This window comes from Furipterus horrens, unplaced genomic scaffold (assembly GCF_987537825.1).
Source record: "Furipterus horrens unplaced genomic scaffold, mFurHor1.1.pri manual_scaffold_10, whole genome shotgun sequence".
NCBI classification, from domain to species: domain Eukaryota; kingdom Metazoa; phylum Chordata; class Mammalia; order Chiroptera; family Furipteridae; genus Furipterus; species Furipterus horrens.
Window position 1 is genome coordinate 71,482,593 of NW_028327180.1, and position 24,001 is coordinate 71,506,593.

The 24,001-nt window shown below is 40.6% G+C and overlaps 1 protein-coding gene across 4 annotated transcripts in view; it reads right to left on the minus strand.

Moving 5' to 3' along the window:
- ARHGAP26 (Rho GTPase activating protein 26) overlaps positions 1–24,001 on the minus strand; it is a 485,784-nt gene that overhangs the window by 140,288 nt on the left and 321,495 nt on the right. For all 4 annotated transcript variants that reach the window (XM_090288083.1, XM_090288084.1, XM_090288082.1 and 1 more), the window contains exons 19-20: positions 14,791–14,929; positions 1,309–1,462 (exon numbers count right to left, since the gene is read on the minus strand). In XM_090288083.1, the coding sequence (XP_090144209.1) occupies positions 1,309–1,462; positions 14,791–14,929 (293 nt within the window). The remainder of the gene's footprint in view (positions 1–1,308; positions 1,463–14,790; positions 14,930–24,001) is intronic.

Here is a 24,001-nt window from a genome sequence, read left to right on the forward strand (position 1 = left end):
AACAGAGATTAAACAAAATGGAAGGAAAAACTAGAATCTGCTTAATGTCTAGGAGCACCTGAGAAAGCCATACCGCATATGGGCAAGTCTGGCCATGGGGAACCAGAGAAACTCATTGTCTATAACCTGAACAAGTTACATTATTTTGAGCTCTTAAAGCACTGGTCCGCTTCCTGGTGAACAAACACATTACCAAATAATAGGTAAGTCACTTAACTTCCTGAAAATCAAGGTAGGATTTAAAGCCAACAACTAAAATGTGACCTGACTTTCTCAATATATGATCTCATCTTACACGGTTACTGCATTTTCAGTATAATTACCTCTCAAGTCTATTGTAGAGTCAAACCTTAATATCCTTAGCCTCTTCTAAGACAAAAATTGTTGGACCCAGTTTGCACATCCATAAATATCTTAAAAGAGATAGAATGCCAAGGTGTGCTCGTTCATGTAACCACAACACAGAGTGGAGGAAAATGTCCTGACATCCTGGTGCTTCACTAAGGGAAAATATTGCCCTTAAAAGAGTCAGTGGCAAAGTCAACTCTGCTTTTCCGAAGTCTCTTGCAACAGTAGCCTGAGGTTCCAACTCTTCTGGTCATGGCCTTGCATTCTTTCCCCAAAGGCTCTGGCTGACACGATTTATGGGGTGGTCTGAGGAAGCATGCTAAGCAATGTGGGATGAAACCACAAGGGGGTAAGGATGTTCTGGCCCTCAGAGAGTAGATCTAATGTCTGTGGAAGTTTGAACAAGCAGCCCCAAAACTGCCTGTCTTGGCTATGGGTGCACAATATCCAAGAATGAAGCAACAAAGGTTCTTCTGTTTTATAGCCTCTGGTATATGATCACAGTCACGCTAAGGATTGAGGATCTGAAGATTCAAAGGGCTGCTAGGGGACTCTTTTCTCTGGCATAAACAATTCTCAACATAGTCAGGGAGAAGGGGAAACTGAGACAACATAAATGAAAGAAACAGACTTGGCCAGTGATCTACTAAGCTACTACAGTGTCTGAATGTTTATAAAACTAAAAGAAATGGCTTTTCATGCTCAGCAGCCAGCACAGGCAACAGCCATAATCAAAGTCATCTCAGCAGGATAGTAAGTCATAGATCACCAAGGCCAAGAAGCAGTATGTTACAAATAATGATTAATCTATAACAAACTAGCCAAGCTCCAAGTTTAGGGAGAAGGTTTAAATCATGTTCATAGGAAAAGGCTCAAAGTCAGGTGGGGCCTGAGAGCAAATTCTGGGCAGTATGGCTGATCAAGGGCCTGCTGTGATGGACAAGCAAATATCATACTTACAGCGAGTTGGGCCGGGTGGGTTTGAGCACATCCAGGTCCGGGTCACTGGAGTTCATGTTGGGCTGTAAGCTGCTGCTAGAATTAAGGATGCTGTTTGCATTTGATGAGACGACAGATTCCAAGCTGGAGTTAATGATGCTGTTTCTTTGTTCCTCTGAGGGGTGGGGTAGGAATAAAAGGCCACAAGCCCCATATTAATATCATTTCATAGGGATAATCTGTTCCCACATATACATAAATTTACAAATAGTAAAATTGGATTCAGATCTCTGGACCCAACCAAGCTAAAATTATGACATATGAAAGGATAAGAATTACAAGTGGGAAAGGAAATAAAAGGGGAATAGGGACTTGAAATTTTAGAGCAAAAGCCCTTCCTCAGCTTAATAGCACCTACCTCCACTACCACTGCACTGTAAACTGTCTTCTTTTGATAGGCAGATGGTCAGAACACAGAGCAGCCTTCATAGCCCCCTGGTATTCAACTAGATCCTCTTGGTTTCTATGACATTCACCTTTTATTCAAACACTCCTGCCCTCAAAATTGTCTGAATCACCCGGGCCACATCCTACCTCCGATTATATAGCATGTCACCATAAAAAATATTTGGCCATCTACTTCTTTGTGACTCTGTAGTCTAAATTCCTGACTCCTCCATAGACATACCCTCTGGGTTGCTTTAGATCTATGTAATTGATGTTTAGCTTCAAGTTAGTGCTACAGAGTAGTTTGCATATAAAAACTGAGTGCAAGGTCAAAGCAGTCAGTCACATTAATGCCTGGAGAATATTACCAGGTCAGGAGGGAGAAACCTGAGCTCTCTTCAAGGCTCCATCCCTGACTGGCAGGATGGCCTCAGGCAATTTTCACTCACTCTCTGTTTCTTGGCTAATGCATCTATACAATGGGGAGAGTGAGCTGTCATGAGACTCAAGTGAGATCATATGCAAGAATGTGTTTTGTAAACTTCAGAACCCCATTGCTCAAAGACAATAACTTTCTGTTTCTTCCCATCTTTAAAAACTTGGACCCATGTGCTGAAGAAAATATTTTTGAGATGGTTTAGCTAAATGACCCAGGCACCACTGCTATAGCAAAACACTGGAGACTTAGGATGTCATTCTTGTCCCCCATTCCTCACAGACATGTCATATTGAAATCAACTAATGTTTGAGCAATCAATTCACTAACCAAGAAATATATCACTGGACCTTAATGAAATGAGCCAGAGGTGTACCATATCCCTAAGGAGACAAGACTAGGCTCACTAACATGGCAGTTTAGAGGTTGACATTTGAACTCAGGTGTCTTTAGGCAATAAAGTAAATGATGTCATGATAAAAAATACTTTTCCCTTTATCCTAGTCATGTCCATAAAATATATTATGTTATAAAATGATGTTAGGTTGATTTTCACATTAAACACCCCCCCCCAATGACCCCTAATAGCTTGACAAATTCTCAATGCCATGTTTAAAGCCCTATAGAAGGTTTAAAAACCCCATAAGGTTATTGGGAGATTCCTGAACTAAGTAGATTTTCAATAAAGTAAATTATTAAGTTGATTCTGGAGATTTATAACTAATCATATTTCAAGAGGTTAAATTCCAAACAGAAACAATAACAAAGAGAAACCAAAAGAATTACATTGAGCCAAGATGTATGCAGACTAATAGGGCCTGCAACTGGGAAGCTGCTACTGGGAAGAAAACAACTCTAAAATTACATAATTAGGGAATCATCAAGGGAATGGATATGTCACTTATCAGTATGAATCAGTGTAAGTAAAATTTTCCTTTGCACAAAAGACTCAAATCAAGATTACTCCAAGACTGTGAGGAGCACAAGACTACCATATAAAAGTGGGGAATAAAGATGACAGTTCTTTGGGGCACCATGGAAACATTTTCTGCTTTATATGGGGGTAGAGGTACTTTAATAGTTTAATAGTTTTATTAATACTAGTTTGAGGCCAAGTTTGGATTACATAATTCTCTGAATTCATAAGGAATAGAAGAATATAATTGTGGCTTGTATTTCTCTTATGATTTTATTTACTTGTCCATGTGAGGGTTATAATTCTATAAATTAAAAACAATATCTTGCTAAAGTATATTAGTTTATCTAAAATATTAGTGGGGCTCTTTTTCTTTCTTTAGTATCTGAGATAAAATCTTCAATTTTCATTTATTCAGTGAATGTTTATTGAGCACCTACTGAGTAACAAACACAGTCCCCAGTTAGCAGATGCCTACATTAATTCCTTGGCATTTTATTCAAATGCATACTAGTGTACTTATTAACTTAATTATGTTTATATGCTTACCTTCTCTGGTAGATTATGAGCAACCTAAGATTGGATATCTGACCAATAAAGCTTTGAAATCACAGTAAAAAAAATCATTAAATAAAGATACTTAGTTTATAAAGTATTTTTTCAGAATCCTAATGCTCATAAAAAGATTTGATTCTGAAAGCTAGACTTAGGTAAAAATTTTAAGAACATATTTACTATTACAGCTTGATAGACTGGGGTTCTCCACGATCTAACGAGAAAGGCTACAGCACATGGAACATGATATTTGTGTGAAGTAAATCCACCAGGGAGGAGGACGGGGTGGAAAGTGAGAACGTGACCCAAGCTGGCCTGAAAAAGTCAACCGAACTAAACAGGTGGCCACACCCAAACTGAGCTTGAGGAGTTTTAGTATTCCATTTACTAGGAAGACATTAGAATTCTTTTTTTTAAGAAATAAATTATTTTTTAGGTTCTATTTTGACTTATATTTAGATATTTAGAGTCTTTCATAACCTGTAACTAAACAAAACAACAAAGCAAAAGGTCAGAGAAAGGAGGAAAGGCGTTCACTGTCCAAGAAAAAAAAAACCAGACAAACAGTTAATCCTAAGATTTCATAGTTTTATAGCCAAGATAGCCAAATATGCATCCTAAAAGGCAGCCTCTCTACTGGTCTCCCTGGATGAGCTATATGATAAAGAAAACTGGAAACCTGGCACTCACCAACTACAAGAGCATCACAGTTGTATTTGACGTAAGACCTCACATAATGTAACAGAGAACTTTCATAAGACCTCAGCTAATGAGACCGAGAACTTCCAGCTGGATACTTCTAAGCCGAAATGCTAACAATCCTTACTGAGGGTAAGCAGGAAGGTAAAGATTATTCCAAAGAAGGGGGAGCAAGTAAAATCAACAGCATATGAAATGTTTTAGTCGTTATGTAAAGCTCTACAGAAACCAATTCTAAATCATTTGGAATTAATTAGGAAACAAAGAGAAAATGATTCAGTAATGTCACTCAAAACGGGGATTTCTGTCAGGTGGGCAAATGAGTCCTTGCTCCTGACAGAAAAAAGCATAATGAGAAGAGGCAGCATAAATGATTTTTAAAAAATAAACTAAACTAAACTGTTCAAATATGAAAGAGCTGGACTTCTTTGAGTCACTGATGATTCAAGCCAGCTCTGGCATCCTCATAAGAAGGTACAAGACAGACTGATACCAATTACATTGCTGAAGAAAAGAAATTATAGACTACTGGACTGAAAAAGAACAACAACAACCAGTTATGAGTCAAATCAACAAGATCATAGAGAACCATTTAAATGACCGAAAGAGAAAGAATGGCCACAACTCAGGAGTATTCCTAAACTGGCAGGAGTCAGTGAAAACGCATGCCTTCCTCAAACACAGTGGTCAATAGAATCTCTCTTCTTATTAGTCACTGAAAATGAGAGCCCAGAAACAAGAGAATGATAAAATCACTCTTCAAATGATTGTCAACGTGTATGGGTAATGCGTTAGATGTTTTCATGAGCATATGTTCTACAAGGAGTGACAAACTGGATGTGGACTTGGTCCTTAAAAATACGAAGTACTCAAGGGCTGAGGCAGGTCTGCACAAACAGAATGCATCAGGCATTGTTACAGTGACCTGTGAGGTCAGAATCAGCTCACCCATTCCTGCGTAGTCCATGCAAAGTATCTACTAAAGCTCCTCAAATGGTTATATAAACTAAATAATAAATATAAGGCAACAAGAAACAATCAAAATGTGTTCTTCTAGCACAGAAAAAGGCAGCTTTGTGTGACTAAATTTTCAGGTGCTTCAGACAAGAACCACTAACATCTTTGAAACCAAAGTCCTGGTTATAGTGGGCAGTGTTTTTGGTACAAATCAGGAGCGGAAAAACATGAGTCTGCGACCAAATCACTGTGACTAAAAAAAGAAAGCCACAGAGTAATTTTAGTGACATTGTACTTGTTCTGGGGGTTGCCATGGAAATCTTGGAGCTAAGCTACTTCACTTTCCATATTTACTGAGTGACTCCCGCTCACTCTAATGACAACCCCCCCACACACACACACAAGAGGCAGGGTCTCTGTTTACCACAGAACACAGAGGCGAGGCCAGGAACGCGCACTCAGAGCCAAGCCAAATTCACACGTCTCGGCAGGCCTGAACACGCCCAGCCCACTGAATACACAGAGCTGCAGGATAAATACGAAACAAAGACCTCTGACATCACTTTGCATGGACATGTGTCTGTCGGAACAGGCTAGCATCTCATCTTTCCACAGTGTCTGAGATTAGCTGTCCAAAAGAACAGAGAAGCTGACTGCTCCTTAACAGCAGCTCATAATGTCTCACAGAGCCCAAAGGGAGGAACTCTCTCCACATGATCAAACAGGGAGAAAAGAGAGTTGCCAGACAGACGGAAGTTGTGTAAAGACCCACAGTTTTATGCAAAAAATATTAAGGCAAAAGCAAAATACCTAGAGGCCTTCCTGTGCTGCAGTGGGGAGAAAGGTGTACTTTCTCCTGGCTTGTTAAAGTTTTGCAATGAAGTCTGCAATGTATCACCTTGACAAGATAGGATGATAAGAGCATGGCAGCTTAATGAATTTTGCAATAAAAAACGATGAGTGCACAGAAATTTTGGAGTTTACCATCTCTGGGAAACACCCAAGTCCACAAGAAGCTTGGAATTAGACTTTCTGAAGCAGATTTTTTTTTTTTCATTGTAAGTTTTGCTTCTGATAATAGTGGTGTGCAAAGCCACGCTAAAATCTGAGGTGGTCTGATTTCAGGCTGACCCAACCTCAGTCTCTATGATAAAAATACTGTAATCTTAAAAAGGAGTTTGGGCAATGTGTTAGAACACATGAAAATAGTTTGGACAGTGTTTTAGAAAAATAATCTTACAAAGTAGTTTGGGCTGAACAGTGAGTTGATAAGTGAAAATTTTGGCCAGTCCCTTGTTTTGACCATAGGACACAGTACATGATGTTAGAATTTGTGGCAGGTTGTCTTCAGCAAAATCACCACTGATTTTGATCCTGTGTGGACTGACTAAATTATTCTTTACCCATGGTGCTCATTACAACCCTTTTCTTTGCAAAGGGAACGAATGTCAATAAAACTGGATCTCAAGAGAGAATGGGGAAGTCACTGTGGCTGGCCTATAACTGAGCTAATTCAAGCAATGGGGCATGGATGCTCAATGGGAATATCAGGCCCTAAAAACACAACAGCATTTCAAAAACCCCAATGTATGAATGAGCCTCTAATTAGTGGCTGAACAGGGAGCTGAATGATGAGAGTTAAACAGATCTCTGCCACTCACAATTTAGCCCTCTTTTCTACCTGAGAACTTAATTTTGAGTCAAGACACTATACTGTTAATCTATGGTTCCCCAATATCTGAGGGAGTCTACATACAGACTGCTTATACTCCTGCTCATTAAAGAGAAGAAAATTATATATTTACTTATTCTTAATACCATGACTCATTGCAAAACGGGTTTGATAAGGTAACTGAAATGTACAATTAGAAGGCTTTATTTTTTAATAAGGTAAAATTAGTCAATACATAATAAATATGCATCCTCTTCAATTTAGAAAGTACAGAAAAGCATACAAATATCCTATATGTATTTTGGTGTGTCAATATCCAGTTGGTTTTCTATACATACATATATATTTATACTTTTTTCTTTTAACAAAGTGGGATTATACCTAATGTGTTACATGCTTTGTTCACTTAGTGATAATGCCAGAGATCTGAGCCTATAATGTGCTTTTTTTTCATTTAATGATCTATCTTGAACTTTTTTCCTGCCATTTATCTTCCACAGCATCATTTTTTAACGGACACAGCAACGATGTGGTTTTTAGTCACACATGGTAACCACACATAATTAAGCCAAGAGCCACATTACACCTTACAGCCTGTGTGACAATAGGAACCATGTGGATAAACATGTCATCTGCCAAGACAAACAGGTGTGTCCAGAGCATCTAGTATCTGCAGAGGCAGCCTGAGAAAGGGAACATGCTGTAGCTCTGCCCGCTCAGAGAAAGGCATTATTATGTAAGACTCTGAATAGTATGAATTCCCAGTGATTTTTCAACAAGGAAGACACACATGAGAAGTATATGAGCTAAATTCTCAACCTTTCAATGGGCCTGTCTGGGAGAGGGTCCAGGATGAATTAACTGAACTGAAAGAATTAATCAGAGCTATAATCCCAGCAGCTAGTTAACATGATCCCTGTCAAATGAAGCCCAAGAATTCATTCCCACCCCCATCGACACTGTACAACTCATCCCAGGATGCTGATGTATCTGCACTTGAGCATCAAATGGGCTCTTGCTGGAGCCAGAGAGTCTCTCCATTACCCTTCCGTAGGGGTCTCTCCTTGAGAATCTGCAGGCTCCAGAGTGGGGATTCTTTCTTAGTTAAACGTAATGTAATGCTACGGCCCAGTCATAATCATTGTAATCATAGCTAATGTTTATTAGGTGCTTACTATGTTCTAGGTCCAGAGTCAAGAACTGTCTATGCATTGTTTCACTTAATCACAGTAATTTCCCTCCAAGAAAGATATCACTAGTGATAAGATTTTACAGATGAGAAAAATGAAGGTTCAGAAAAGGAAAGTAATGTACTCTAGGTCTCAGAGTCGAGATGGCATGGAAACATGCAGTCTGACTGTAGAGCTCTGGCTTTCAATCACCACGCCAGGCTGTCCCAAATGCCGACAGAAAGTCAAAAGAGATGTGGTAATAATGACAGGAGACCAGAAACCTCAACAGTTGCCCCCTCTCCCGAATGAGTGCTTCTTTAACTGTAGCTGGCATTAGCACCACCAGGGTGCTTTTGAAATACAGATGCCTGAGCTCCAGAGCCAAGGCCTGATTCTGAATATACCAGGGAGACCAGGCATCTTTAACAAGCTCCTTCCTTACATGATTCTAATGCATACCCAAGTCTAAGAACCACTATTCCAATAAATACATTTCAACACCTTGGTGTATGGACTAAAAATCTAGGACAGCATAACTGGTAAGTGTCACCTTGTAACTTCTTAGAGGAAATCTAAAAGGTACAAGACCTGGTTGATGATTCCCCCTCATCCTCTGGCTCTACCTTCTACAGTTGTCCAGAAAAGGACAGCTTCAGTGTCAATACCTTTCACCAGTTTCTGCTGTACGATGTATCAGCATGAAAACTTAAAGGTTGCACAGCAATCTCCTTTGCTACCATTCATCTGGGCAGCACGGTTGAAAAACCTTCATAGTTGGTGCAAGATCTGGAGAGGCAGCTATCGTGTGGCTGTTGACAGCGCACATATTGAAGAACCCATTGGATTTGGCTCAGCCACCCCCCAAGCTGGAAGCTGGGACAGGTGGCTTTTATTGCTCCTGTAACTCAGTCTAGCAAGGTCTTCACGTCTGTGGCTCAAGAACTGACAGAGGAACCCTTGTGGAGGCAACATGGCATGGGGAAGGGAGGTCACCAGGGTATAAATTCCTCCTCTGCCATTTGTCAGTTGTATGACTGCCTAATCTCTCAGACTTCAGTTTGCCTGTGTATAAAATGTAGATAATGAGCACTTACCCCATGGGATGATTATCAATGGTGAGAAGGAGATGAGATAATAATGGACTTAGCAGGCTGCTCACCACATTACCTGAGCTATAATCATTTGCAATTTTTATTCTTATTTTTATTGAATGAGGTTCTAATCTAGCTTGGCCTCAAGGTTCTTTATCAAATGCATCCATTGATCTTTCTACACCAGCCCCTTAGCTCTTTACAGGCAGATCCCTAAGCCTAAAGAGAGGAAGCTTAGACTCAAGTTCCGTAAGTGGAACAGGATGGATAGATGAACGGTAAGAGTCTACGGCAATATAACAACCAACAGTAACTGAACCTAATTCTAGTTGAGTGCACAAAGGAAACTTGAGTTGTAAATTTATGTTAAAATAAAGGACCCGAGTCTGTAAAAATTTAGAGCAATGTCTGTGGACTCCAAACTATGGTACACGCTCAACAGGCAGGACACAGATGATTCTGAGCTTGGATGTGGATGAACATTCTTTATCTTAACAGTTACATATTTATTTTAATGTATGTTAGGGAATAGAGCAGTGAGATGATCAAACTCATGTTTTTAGAGATTTTACTTAGTAGGAATAGGCCATGAAAAGAACTGAGTTGATTTGAAGACATGTATTGAACAAAAAATAGTGTATGAGTTATGTGATTGTGAATGGATTATGCAAATTATTCAATTTTGGGAAGTACTGAGCTAGGTACAGAAAGAGCCCTCAAGCTGAAAAACACTGTTACTACTGAGTACACAATTATGATGTATTATGGAATAACATTATGGAAATAAAATTTTCTCCACAAATTAGCTATAGGGTCTTTATCTATATTTTAAATCCAAAGAGTAAACTCAGCAAAGTGCTTTGATAAAGCAGTCTTGTATCTCTGTCCACAGACCAGACAAAGGGAAGGGTGCGGAGCGTAAGATTTTACCGTGCGTTGTCACCTGCCCACCTAATACTGATGGGCAGCTACATCACCACCTGGGAGGGGCGAGCGCGGCAAAACCTCCAGCTCCTGGCCCCACCTTCCTCACAGCATCAGCTTACCCACTCCTGCTATGGTGCTTTGCAGGCCAGCTTGGATATCATTCTAGTTTCCCAGAAAAAAAGGCAGTTTCCAAAACATTATTTAAAAGTATATGTATCTATACACATTATATACTTTTCAATGAAAATGATTCTTTTGAAATGTTCCTTCTCTGAGAAAGGGGGAAAAGCTAAGCACCCCACAAATATTCAAGTATGTGGAGATTTCAGTCCTGTTTCTAGTGAGCATTTACTAACATTCAGAGGAAAGAGGTACTACTTCACCCTCCTCCCATCTCTCACCCTCTGTCCACCATCTGCACACAGGGACAGCAGCTTGTTCTGCAGCTTAGGCGGGCCTGCTTTCACACATCCTTAACTTTCATCCCCTGCCTGCGTGATAAAATTAATCTTAGGCAAAGATCTAATTGATTTTCCCCTAATCTCCATCTTCTTTCTTACATGCTCCCAGAATATGCTTCTAGACCTGTTCTAAAGCTGCCTTAGCTTCAGTCTAATCATAAACATGGCACTCCTGTAAGCACAGAAGAATTTACCAGTACTGTCTGATCTGTCCCAATCTGCATTGTACATGTTTAGTACAAAACATTACGTGACGGTGGCTCTCCTGGAAACCTGAGAAGAATATCACCCCATAGTCCAATGCCTTATTTGTGGCAGATGTGGGTGTGGCCATGCCTGATCCAAGCATTCACTGGTACATGTTGGGGGGCTCAGGCCATGTGGATACCACAGTGAGAATGGCCCAAGCTAAATATTCAAAAGGAGCACAACTTATCATTCAAAGGGAATCCAATCTGGGTACAGGGTCAAAGCCCTAAAACTGTGCATATCCATTGATCTAGAAATCTTTGCAGAAATTTATCTTAAGGAAACGATCATGACTATGAACAGTAGTTTTATTCATAAATGCAAACTACACAGGGGAACAATTTTTAACATAATTCCCGTTGAGTTCGACTTTTTCAGCTGTTTTAGACTTAAATAGGCATGCTGATTTCAAAGCTGCAATTAGTTTTCTTCTATCACATCAAGTTTTTTTGGCACAGCTTATCTTAATGTGACCACTCTAGGCTGGATCGAGCCTGGATCCAGGGAAGGACTAGGGCTCTCCTACTGGCTCAGAGCAAACCTCCCTTGAGTGGGGAGGGCTGGGGGATGACCCTGGAGACCAGCGACAGGTTCATATTTGTCTAGGCTATTCAGTTACACATGAGACAGTGTGGTGAGAGGTTGTATGCCGCTCTAGATAGTGAATCGTTTCCAAAGTGTAGTCCAAATTCTTGTCTGTATACAAGGAGTTAGCACAATTTATTTTTTTATTTACATACGTACTTACTTCCTTTCCTTCAGATCATGTCTGCCTCTGCTATTTCTCCTCGTAAGTGCCTAAATAACACTGATTTGTTTTGTTATATCTGTGGCAGTTTCACCATTCCCAAAGGACAAACATCAGCACATTTGTCAGGCAAGCCTATTTTGCATATTTTAAAGTAAAACTTGGTGATCAAGATCAGTCTTGGGCGCCTCACAAGGTGTGCAAGCAGTGTGTCAAGTTTACGGATGTGGACGAAGGAAACACGTGATAAATTGCCATTTGGTATACCTATGGTTTGGTGAGAGCCCAGAGATCATTCAAGTGATTGTTACTTTTGTATAGTGAAAACGTCAGTATATAACAAGAAAAATAAATGTAAAATAGAGTATCCTAGTCTACCATCAGCTATACGCCCAGTGCCTCATTCAGCTGAAATCCCAGTGCCAGTTTTCATTGAACTACCCTCTTTCAAAAAACAGGAGTATGGTGAAGAACTAAGTGACAGCAATGATGAAGATTTTGAAACTGAAGATGATTCAGTTCGTAAGGGATTTGATCAGCATGAGTTGAATGATTTGGCATGAGATTTGGGACTATCCAAAAAGGCTTCAGGAGTCCTAGCATCGAGACTGCATGAGAAAAACTTGCCTGAAAAAGGAGAGAAGGTATCCTACTTTCGATCAAGAGAAAGTGCATTTCTGCAGTACTTTTGAAGCGATGGTGGCTTTGTGTATTGCCATAACATACATGGTTTAATGGAGGAATTGGGAATTCCAATCTAGAACGCAAGTGAATGGTGACTGTTCATCGATAGCTCAAAGCTGAGCTTGAAGTGTGTCCTCCTCCACAATGGCAATTTATTCGGTGCAGTCCCAATTGGCCATTCAGTTTGTTTTCGTGAAGAATATGAAGACACAAAGAGAGTCATTCATCTGTTGCAATATCACAAGCACAATTGGATCATCTGTGACCCTAAAATGGTCTGCTTCCTTCTTGGTCAGCAACGTAGACACACCAAGTATCCCTGTTTTCTGTGTATGTGGGACAGCAGAGCTCGTGAGAAGCATTGGGTGGGGTCGAATTGGCCTCCAAGATCTGACCTCAAACCTAGTGATCCAAACATTCTACATGAGCTACTTGTTGACAGAAAGAACATTCTATTTCCACCTCTGCACATAAAACTGGGTCTCATGAAGCAATTTGTTAAAGCTTTGCCAACTGAAGGAGAATGTTTCAAGTATCTCATTTTGGCATTTCCTAGCCTGTCGTTTGAAAAGATAAAATACCTTAATATGTATGTTTGGTAGCAGAACTTTACTACGTGTACACAGTTTGACTTATAGTAACAATATATAGCCTTTATAATGATAAAATAACTCTAAATAAACAGCATATTCAGGTAATTTTTTCATTTCCTTTGTATGTATATTTTGTATGATTTTTGGGACAAAAAGTTGACATTATAAGAGAAAAACTGGGGTCATTTTTGGATTCAGATGCAAAAGTTAGTCAAAAACAAGTGTCAGATCTAATGCAACGAAAATTGTGTTCCCCAGTGCTATATGAAATACCCAAACAGTGCTAAATGCACAAAGGGGCAGCCATATTATGGGATACTCTGACATCTTTAAATGCATGATATTCCAGGGGTGGAGATTTGTTTTCAGGAGTTATGATAAAGAAGGCCATTACTTTTGAAATGCAAAGGGCTAAAAATGATCTCTGTAACAAAGAAAGAGAAAGATGCCAATCCTAATAAGGAGCCTCTTCTCTTCAAGGCTAAGTGGGTCATTGTTGTACTTTGCATCTGTGGTGTACTTCACAGAGATCAGCAGTAGTAGCAGAAACAGTGGGGGTGGGAGTGGTACTCATCATTGCAGTAATAATACCCCCCCCCAACAGCATTTACTGAACACTCACTCCGCACGAGGCACTGTCTGAAGTGCCTTAATCCTCACAACAACCCACTGAGAAATTAACTGGCATCATCCTTATTTTGCAGGAGGAGGAGACTGGGCCCTGAGATGTTAGATAACTTGCCTAGTCGCACACAGTGCTGAACCCAGAAACGGAACTCTCACCGAGGCAATCTGACACCATATGTCTTTCAAACAGCACATCCTACTGCCTCGCTGAAGGCACCTATTTCTACGAGAGCAGTTATGCGCCGACTTGCCATGATCTATTCGCTTGTCTGCTCCCCTTAGTCAGCTGTGAGTATTTTTATACTCCTGGTCCCTGGCAGAAATCATGTAAATGTCAGCTGCATGAATGCACCAGCCTTGGTATCTGCATGTGATTAAATAATAACAAATAATAATAGCAGCAGCTCTCAGGTGTCAGCTCTTGCTGTGCCCAGGCCTTGTGCCAGGTGCTTAATGCATAACTTCATTTAAACCTCCCAACTTCCCTATGAGGTACGTACTATGATCGCTACTTTACAGAGGAGCAAACTGAGGTGGAGAGAAGGTAAAAGGCTTGCCTGTGTGTTGCGGCTGGCAAAGGAACTCAGCTCTATTCTCAACTTGCATTACAAATGCTAAACGAGATGGATATTTCAGGGTGCAGTAACCTGATCACTGCAAAGAACTCAAATCCTGAGATGAGAAAAAGTTCTGAAACAATCATGGTCATTGCACTCTGCTACATGGAACAAGAAGGGCATTATTCTCTAATGAATTCATTAATTAATTTCACATATTTATTAAGTGTTCCACTTCACGCCAGGTCCTGTGCTAGCTAGGTGGGGTAGAAGGACGAGCAAAACAAGGTCCTGCCCTCACAGAGTCACATTCTAGTGGGGCACGTGACTCGCACTAATTACATACAGAGAAAAGGCAAGGAGGCTGGTTCTATGGGAGCTGCTAACAAAAGAGGGCCTAAAGAAGCAGTGATGCCTGAGCTGAGCTCTTATTGTGCAGCAGGTGGGAGAGAGGCTCAGCTGGCTGCCCACAGGAGAGCTAGAAAGAGAATCTGAACAGCGAGCGGCCCTGGCCTTTCATTCTCAGCACTGCTGTCTCCTCTCCTATCAGGGTTACAGAGCCATGGCACCTGGGAGGGCACAATGCTACACAGGCCTCAAGGACAGGTAAGGCAGCAGCCCACAGACAGAGGCCGGAGGTATGCCCCGTGAGCAGCCGAGAGGCTGCATGGGATGTCCCTGGAGCACCCCACTGCCCTGAGGTGAGACTCACGTTTCTCTGTAGACTGCATGGCATGGAAGAGCGTCAGGGGCCTCTCGCTGCAGGACGGGGGCTTAGAGTCACCGCTCTTCTTCCGAGACAGGTGCAGCTGGGCATTGGTGAGAGGCATATCAGGCACCGTGTTAAATATCTGCAAGTAAAATTTCAAAGAACAGTTACACGCTGCCGTGTACTGGGAAGAAAGCAGAACCAGTACTACTGGAGGCGCGGGGTAATGTCTAAGAATCGGCAAGGACAAAAAGACCACCCGTGTGTACTCAGGACTTTATTTTAAACATCTCTAGAGGAACTGCATTCAACATTCTTATCCGGAAGTGTATCCCAGAGTTTGGTAACCATTTACTTCCATTTCTAATCCCTTCTCTTATGCTTCCCACTGATCTTCTTTTTGTTCTTCTCTCCAGGGAAAATGAAAAGCAGCTGCATTAAATCTGAGCCACTGACTGTTAACAAAACTTTAAGTTTTGTGCCCACCTTTGTCCAGAACCAATTAATCAAAATCCCTTTATTTTCCTCACTGGTTCTCTTTCCCAGCTCTTAATGACTACTTAACAACTTTCTCAGAATGTGAGACATGCATTTAAATAACATTCCAAAAAGAAGCCCAGAGAAGGGCGCCACTTGCCAGTCCTCGATCATCTTCAGAGGGGCCCCTTTCTAGTTCAGCAGCAGCTCTGTGTTATCTTTGATGCTGAGCAATTTTTTTCTTATTTAAAAAGGGGGAAATGTTTTTTCTTTCTTTTTGATGATAAAAGAAATATATAAATACTACAGGCAATTTTTTAAAAAGCATCAAGAAAAAAACAGAAAAACTCTCTCAATTCTAGTATTTAGAGATAACCACTATTAGCCTCTGAGTTTTATTTTCTTATAAACTTTTAAGCTTTTATTTAAAAAAAAAATTAAGAAAGTCCAAGGTAAAAAAAAAAGAGAAGAAACTGATAGACAAAAATCTTGACAACTCATTTTTTTTCTACAGACACGAGGAGAGCAGAATTATCATAATAGACACCACTTCTAAGGTACTTACTGTGATTATAGTAGCTACCGTTCAATGTTGGTTTCCCTAGGGACCAGTCACTGCATGTATTTTACATGTAGCACACTCAGTTCTCAGTGACCTTGAGCGATAGGTACTGTCCTCACCATTTATAATGAAGAACTCAGGCAGAGAGGTTAAGCTGCCACAATCACAGGTGTAATTACAGATGATAACACAGAAACCCATGTCCTTAGATTTTCTAGATTCATTTTTAAATGCATATAAAAACAACAACAACACTAATTCATTCAATCAAGAAAGAGCTTTTGAGCATCTACTTGATACCAGGCGCTCCCGGGATAACAGTGCAGGAGGCAAACATGTTCCCTCCGGTTAGACAGTGTGCATCCAGTGGCTGTGACTTACTTAGCATCTGCCACGCCAGGCACCAGGTTAAGTGCTTTCTATCAGTTATCTCACATAATGTTAAAGAACATTTTTGCATAATTATGTTTATATTCTTTATATAGTTTTGTATCCTATACACTTCATTTAACATTGTATTGTAACACTTCTTCCTTCATTAAAAAATCTTTTAACAGCCCCACTATATTAAGAGATCAATATTTAGTGATCCACTCATTATCGTCTCTTACTCTTCAGAGCTCGCCTCCTTCTGGATTTTCTCTTTTCTAACAATCATGAGTAACAAGAGAATGGTGGCAGAAGCCCATTCCTTTCAACTATGGGTGGCCCTGGACACATCAGTCTTTTTCATGGCTCTCTCTCCTTTATGCGTGCATTTAAAAGCAGAGCTCAGAAGCTGACAATATAGGAAGCAAAGTCATAAGAAAAATAAGAATTTCAGCCCAAACAGCTGCTCTCCCTGGGTTGGCAGGTCCTTGGGCTCCAATGATGCCAGCCAGCTGGCTTAATCCATCTTGCTCCCAAATCCAGCTGTCTGAAAACAACATTATCATATTTTCCCTAGGGGGCTAAATTTTCAACACAATAAACCGAATCACTACATAGCCCAGTTCAATTGGGGCAAGGGAGTATGGGGAGAAGGGGACTTAAAGCAAAAACAACAAAGATCTCCCGGCTTTCAGAGGAGCTGACATCCCTAAAAATAAGTATTAGTGCTACACAATGGCCCCAGTCTTCTTTTGGGCATCTGCAAGGGAAGAAAAGAGAAACTATGGTTGTTGTTGGGCTCTAGGACTTCATCCCCCAAACAAGGTGAGCCACAGCGGCTCCTAAGTGACAACCTGCCTGTGCGCCATTATCACTGACTTTTAAACATTATTCAGGTACATGAGCATTTGCATCTGCCTGGTACTCTACCCACTTATCTCTGAGCCATCTGTGAACTCAACAGAATAAACAGAATGACCATTTCACAATGAGAGAGTTCCTGACCTGCCACACAGCTAAGCAGGAGAGGGGCTGGGACAAGAACCCTAGGGCTGAAGTTTCTAACACCTGCACTCTCCACTTCCTCAGCAGTCATTCCTGATTCAGCTCATCTTTTCCAGCTAATCTTTACTTACAGAGGCCAGGGCCCCCAGGCCCACGAGTATGGATTTCAACAAATAACAGTGTCTCTTAGAACCCTTCTGTCTCTGGCCTCAAGTGCAGCACCTTCAGCAATCCCTGCCTAAACACATTCTAAATGAATTCAGATTTAGTGATAGACCTCCACACTCCCACCCACAAAATGCCTGGTGTCCCCTAGGTTTTGTCTCCCTTTTCCTAATGAGTTACTGAGTATGATATCCTCGCCAACCACAATGGGAACAAAGATGATATTTAATTTCAACTGTCACCAAAAATGTGAGCATTTTGCTTCTTCTTAAAAACTGTAGTAGATACTAGAGAAACAAAGAAGAGTAAGTTATGAGGAAGGACCATGGATTTGGACAGGTGCATGCAAAATTATGTTTATACACAGCCGACCAGCAAGAGACATGAGAACACATGAGAATGTCATTTCATTGGCTGTTTCGTCTAAGAGAAGAGCTTTTTAAGTATACTAAAGTAAGTTCTAGAAGGAGATTTTCACTATGGGGAATGTCACAGACCTGTAGGCCAGTTCTCTTCGCCATGAGCCAGGCCCCAGCTCCTGAAGAGCCCCGCCAGAGTGGTTCTCAGGATCAAACACGATGGTGTGCCAGACACAAGACTATCACCAATATTATGACACGTTTTCCAAAGTGCAAGGCTACCTTTGTAAGTCAGACTAAGAGCAGATGACGTGAACTTTCATCAAGGAGTCTGGGAAATCATTCTCCAAATTACTGTTTTCATTTAACTCTGAAACTTGAACACATGCAAGTCGTTCAACGGCTGCTTATTGTCTGGCCACCTTATCGAGCCAGGCCAAAAGGTTTGCCTCTGCACTAAAATCTCCAGTTGGAATTCTGATGAGAATTTAAATTATTCACAGTTTTGTTGGTTATTCCAATCTTACTTGGTTTGGAAGAGATCATTTCAAGAGGGGAAATTTGTTCAATGCCCAAAGTGCCTTGTTAATTCTGCCCAAACTTACATACTAATTCTGACTTAGGAATGCCTTAAACATAAATTATGAGGAAGGCTGCAAGTCTTCCAGAAGCTACTGGGAATAAGACTATAGAATATAAACATAACTCTGGATAACTCTTCCAAGTACCCCTAATTTCAAGCTTCCTATACATGAAATTAGCAGACCCATAAACACCAAGTTACTGTTTCCCCGGAAGCCTTACAGCAGAGAGGTCAGGGGTGGCTGGGCCTCCACAGTCAGACAGGCCTGGCTGCGTCCTGGCTCTGCTTACTCAGTGGGCAACAACTACAGCTACACTGGCCTCACAGTCACTGCCATCAGCATCACCATAATATCACCACAAAATATATAGGATAGGAATTTACAGTCATTATATTAGTAGAAAGCAAAGAGGCTTTGAGGCTAGAAAAGCTTTGGAACTCTTTAACTGCTCTGAACCTATTTGCCTTGTGCAAGTGGGAATCTAACACCTGCCTTACACAGCTATTGAAATGATGATGCACATAAAATGCTTAGCACAGAACCTGGCAGAGATCTGGCAGGAGATGGTGGTGGTATAAATGACAATAGAAATAACCAAAATTATTTGAGTGCGTATCATCTTAAATTATTTACGTGGATTATCTCATTATTTTACTCACAACCACCCTACAAGGGAGGTATTATTTTTCTTGCCATCTTGTAGGTGAAGAAATGAGACTCAGTGAGAGTAACTGATTAGTCCTAGGTCACACAGATGAATACAGATGACTGGGACTTAGCTTGACTTTCTGGATCTTAACCACTTGTGGTCTTTATACCAATTATTAATTTGAGAGACAGATGACAAAATGGAAAGTGTGTAGAGTCTGGCAGGTTTGATTTTATCACTTACTAGCTCTGTGACTTTGAGCAAGTTACATAAATGACCTTCAAATGCCTCATCTGTAAACACCCCCAGGACTATGGTGAGGACTGAAACACCTAACACGATGTGACGCTCAGTGTTCAGGAGACATTACTGCATTCAATAAAAAAGTGTAAGAAGGGAAATAACTGGAGACTCAACAATGAATTATTTGCAGTCAGGACATGAGGATTTAATTTATAAGTGCAAATTTAATTACTGCTCATTGCAAAACATCGATTGTAACTGCTTACAACAATGTTAGAATCTGTTCTTTATCCCTTGCATTGCCTACAAAATTCAAATTTCACTGGCCTCCTTCTCAGGCCCATCTTGAAGTTGCAGACCACTGACACTTGTGGAATTTGTTCTTCAACATGTCACATGCACATTTTACAACTCTTTAAATCCCATCCGTCACGTGCTCCTGTAATTTACAAGTATGAGAACCTCCCTGTAATGCGTGTGGCATACTCTTTATTATGTGCTGTCATTTTTATGGGAGGAAAATTAGCTCATGGTGAAGAGTTCCTGGTCTATAACTGTGAAATAGTTCTGAGACAATAAATCAATGACAGAGCTCTGGCATTAAAAAGCAAAACAGAAAGGCTTCTATAAGAAGAAGACTGGGCATACTCTTGAGACACTGATATAGCAGGGTTCCAAGTAATAATGGGTAATAACAGGTATGGGCTTGTTTAATCTAAAGAATGACTGCTTTAGGAGTGGAGGCCTGGAATGACTGAGCAGGACTCACTGCCTGCTCTTTCTCATGGAAGACTGTGCTGGAAGACTGCTGAGGGCATGAGCGCCACAACCCCAGCACCTTTCCACTTGGAACGTCAGGTCAGCCTTAGCAGGGCTCATTTCCTGCAACAGTTAAGATGCCAAAGGCACAGGCTGCAGCTACGCAGAGGGTTTTTAAGGACAGTTGGAAGTCCGATGTCCTGTTGATATCAGCATTTTGGCAGAGGAATCAACAATTTGGAAAGTAGTTTGGGGAGTTTTATTAAAAATCCCTCAAAACGAACCAGTGCCATTTGTTTAATGGTCTGGGTAATCCATGGGATGCTGTGATTGTCCCTATCTCCAGAAAGACTCTATTTCCTGTTATCTTTGTTGACAGAAAAGAATAGGATAAAATGTAACAAAATGCCATCCTTATTTGAATAACATTAAAGGAACTTCACAGTTCACACAACGATCAGTTTTTCTAGGGCTTATTGAGGGGAATGTGCATGTTCAGATTTATCACATTCATGAAGAGTAACTTGCACAGCATTTGACACTAAAAAGGGGAAACAGGCCTAAAACAAAGGCGTTTCAGCCCTGCATACAAGTAAATATAGCTTATTTCTAAACCTAACATGGACAGGACCACAAAGAGTGTACTCAGGAACCAATAGAAAGAAAGGTAACAACAACGACAAAAATCAACAAACAAATGAAAAGAGTCATGACCAAAAGATACAAGATCAGCTTCCCAAGCAGACAACAGTAGCAGGGATTATCTCAATGTATTGGGTTGGCCAAAAATTTCGTTTAGTTTTTTCCCAATGATGGCTCTAATAGGGCTTAGTTGTCTTTAACTTCATTCGAAACAATTTTGTTAGACTGTATGTGACAGCTGTCATATCAGCGTGCATTAAGAAAAAAAAACCCAACAACTTGGTGTGGAGGGAGAGAAGGCAGGTAAGTAGGGGAAGGGTTTAGTAAAGGAACTAGTATAAATAACCCATGGACATGGACAACGGGGTGGGACTGACTGTGGGAGAAGGGGTGGGCTGCGTGGGGGGTGAGGGGAGCAATGAGGTAAAAAGTGGGACAACTGTAATAGAAAACAATAAAAATAAAATTAAACAAAGGAATAAAACCTCAAAATTGGTGAATTCTTGTGCAGCCATGTTAATGTTAAAGATGGAAGAAGATATGCAACATTTTTGGCGTATTATGCTTTAATATTTCAAGAAAGGTAAAAATGAAACTGAAATGTAAAAAAAAAAACTTGTGCTGTGTATGGGGAAGGTGCTGTGACTGATCAAATGTGTCAAAAGTGGTTTGCAAAATTGTTACTGTTGACATTTTGGCCAAATAATTCCTTGCTGTGGGGCTGTCTTACACATTGGAAAATGTTTAGCCACACCCTTGGCCTCAACCCACTAGAAGCCAATAGCAGGAGATAGCTGACATACTCAAAATATCCAAATCAATAAAGTTATTGGTGAAAATGAAAAATGTGTCTTTTATTTTATGGAAAAAAGCTAAACAGACTTTTTGGCTAACCCAAAAGTAAAGCCTCCAGGCATATATCATCATCATCATCATCATCATTATTATTACTACTACTACTAATTTTGCCTATCAACTACTGCTAAAATATCATGGAAATAAACTACAATTGCCAAATACTTGTCAGTTGCCAGAAACTGCTCAATTTACTTGCATTTTATTAATTGATGTACATTTTGTACATAAACTCAAACACTGGTATAAGGGATTTCAATGCTGCCAACATTTTCGTAAAGGAAGATCAAGGCAGTTTGATGGGTCCAAATCAACTCTAATCACAACAACTACATTTAAAGGTACTACCATTTTAATGGAAATGCAGGTTGCTTAGAATTTGGTGCTTATCCAAGGTCTTAAATGGGGTCACTCTTCTACTTAACATATAATTTTAGAAGTTAACATATATTCAAAAAGGGCACTGATCATTACTCCTACCTCTTTCAAAGCAAAGTGATGGACTGGGAAAAGAATCATGATAATTTATTGTGTAAAACACCAATAAGCATTAAAAGGGGCAATACTGATAAAAGTAGGTGGTACATGGGCATATATGGACATCCATATCCTGCTTCATGTGCAGAATCCCTTTTGAGTCGTCGTCGTCGTCGTCGGCAGCCGTCCGTCTCGAGAGACGATGGTGTAGCTTCTTAAGAGTCTATCTGCACCGCCGAGAATGGCTGTGCAGTCCGACTCGGGAGTGACACGGTATCTGTCTCCTCCCGTGTTGAATCGACATCTTGCGATGACGCTGGAGTGTCCTCTCCAGTGAAGCTGAAGCTACAGAGCCTGGGCAGGGTGATATGGAGGGTCTGCTGTTGCCCATGCAGCAGACCCCCCCTCTCTTCGCAGCTGAAGGGTCCAAGGGAAAGACGGAGTCAATACAGCTTGGCTTCAGGTGCGCCGCAGGAGTTGCCTGTGTTGACTACAACGTCAAACCGCCTTAGGGACTCCGGCTCCGGATTTTCTGTCGGGGTTTACTCCCTTAGCCTTTCCCCTAAAGAGGTATGCCGCAAGGCAGCGGAGGTTTTTTGGAGTCAAGAGTTTTCCTTCTCTGATGTGCCCTGACTGGAAGATCGAACCAGCGACACTTAGCTCGCAGGCCGACGCTCAATCCACTGAGCCAAACCAGCCAGGGGGTTTAAGCGTTTACTAGAACAGCAGTAACAACACAGACAACCCTAGTAACTGGTAAACTAGTATATGTTTTGGTATCATTATATAATAGGATACTATGTAACAGTAAATGAGGAAACAACAGCTACCACAGAGTACCACAGCCAAAAGAAGTATCATGGATTGTTACAAAACAAAGAGGTCCACTCTTCCTATTATATGGTAGAACCAAACAGGAAGATGTAAGACACACATACACACATGAATACATATGAACCTGAGATTTCATGTTCAACCAAAACTATGAAAACAGACCATTTGTTTTCTTGATAGGGTTCTTTTTCCTAGAAATCCAAATCTTTCAGTCATTGGCAAGCTAACTTTTATAAAAGGAAGACTTTCTAAGAAATGGAATTTCTGGGCTTTGGGGTAATCTTGGACAACACAGCATTCAACATTTTGTTTAAAATCTTAACTAGAAGTAGACAAATATTGGTAACTTCCATGATAAGCCCAAGTGTTGGCCTACTTGATGTTTGAAGACTCATGGTGATTAGCTGCCAGTTGGGGAAAGATGTTATCCATATAGAAAGAAACATTTTAAATAATTGATCATTACCTTAAAGCAAGCACAGAAACAGCCACAATCTTTGCACTTTGAACTTTCAACTCTGAAACCTGACTATTGGTAAAAAGCCAGACTCTTAAGTCTGTTCTTTAAACCTCATATAATCTAAGTACAGCCCCGGGTAGAAGTCATTGATCTGAAATGATGCCATGACCTAGTATTTCCCGTTAGGAAGTCTTGCCAGGAGAACCATTCCAAGCTATCTCTACCCTATAATAAAGTAAAGGCCATAGGTCAAAGGTTATACTCTCTGAGTAAGACTTTTTATATACAACTGTGTGTGTGTGTGTGTGTGTGTGTGTATAGCTATAAGTTTACAACAGTGTGGTTAATCTACTGTTTTACTACCTAGTTAATGAGTGATTTTGATCTCAGGGATAAGAGTCAATTTGGATCAGATTCCTAGGATGTCTCTCTAAAATTCTGACATGATCATTTTACCCCTCTACTTGGAAACCTCTGAGCACTCTCACTTTTCAGGCTTTCAGGCTCCCATTTCCCCAGCTTTCAAGACCCTTAACAAATGGGCTAAAGCCAGCTGTCCGGCATCATCTCCCACCACTTGCTAACATATGACCCACAGTTCTTTCACAGCCATGCCATTTTAATACACATGAATTGATACATGCTGATTAACTGATTAATGTTCCCCAGGAAGGCTCTGGTCTCTATTCTTTCTCTGCCTAAAAAACATCTATTTATCTGTCAGAGTCCATACGAGCAGAGTTAAAATTTCTCCTCAGTGTGACATACACTTTA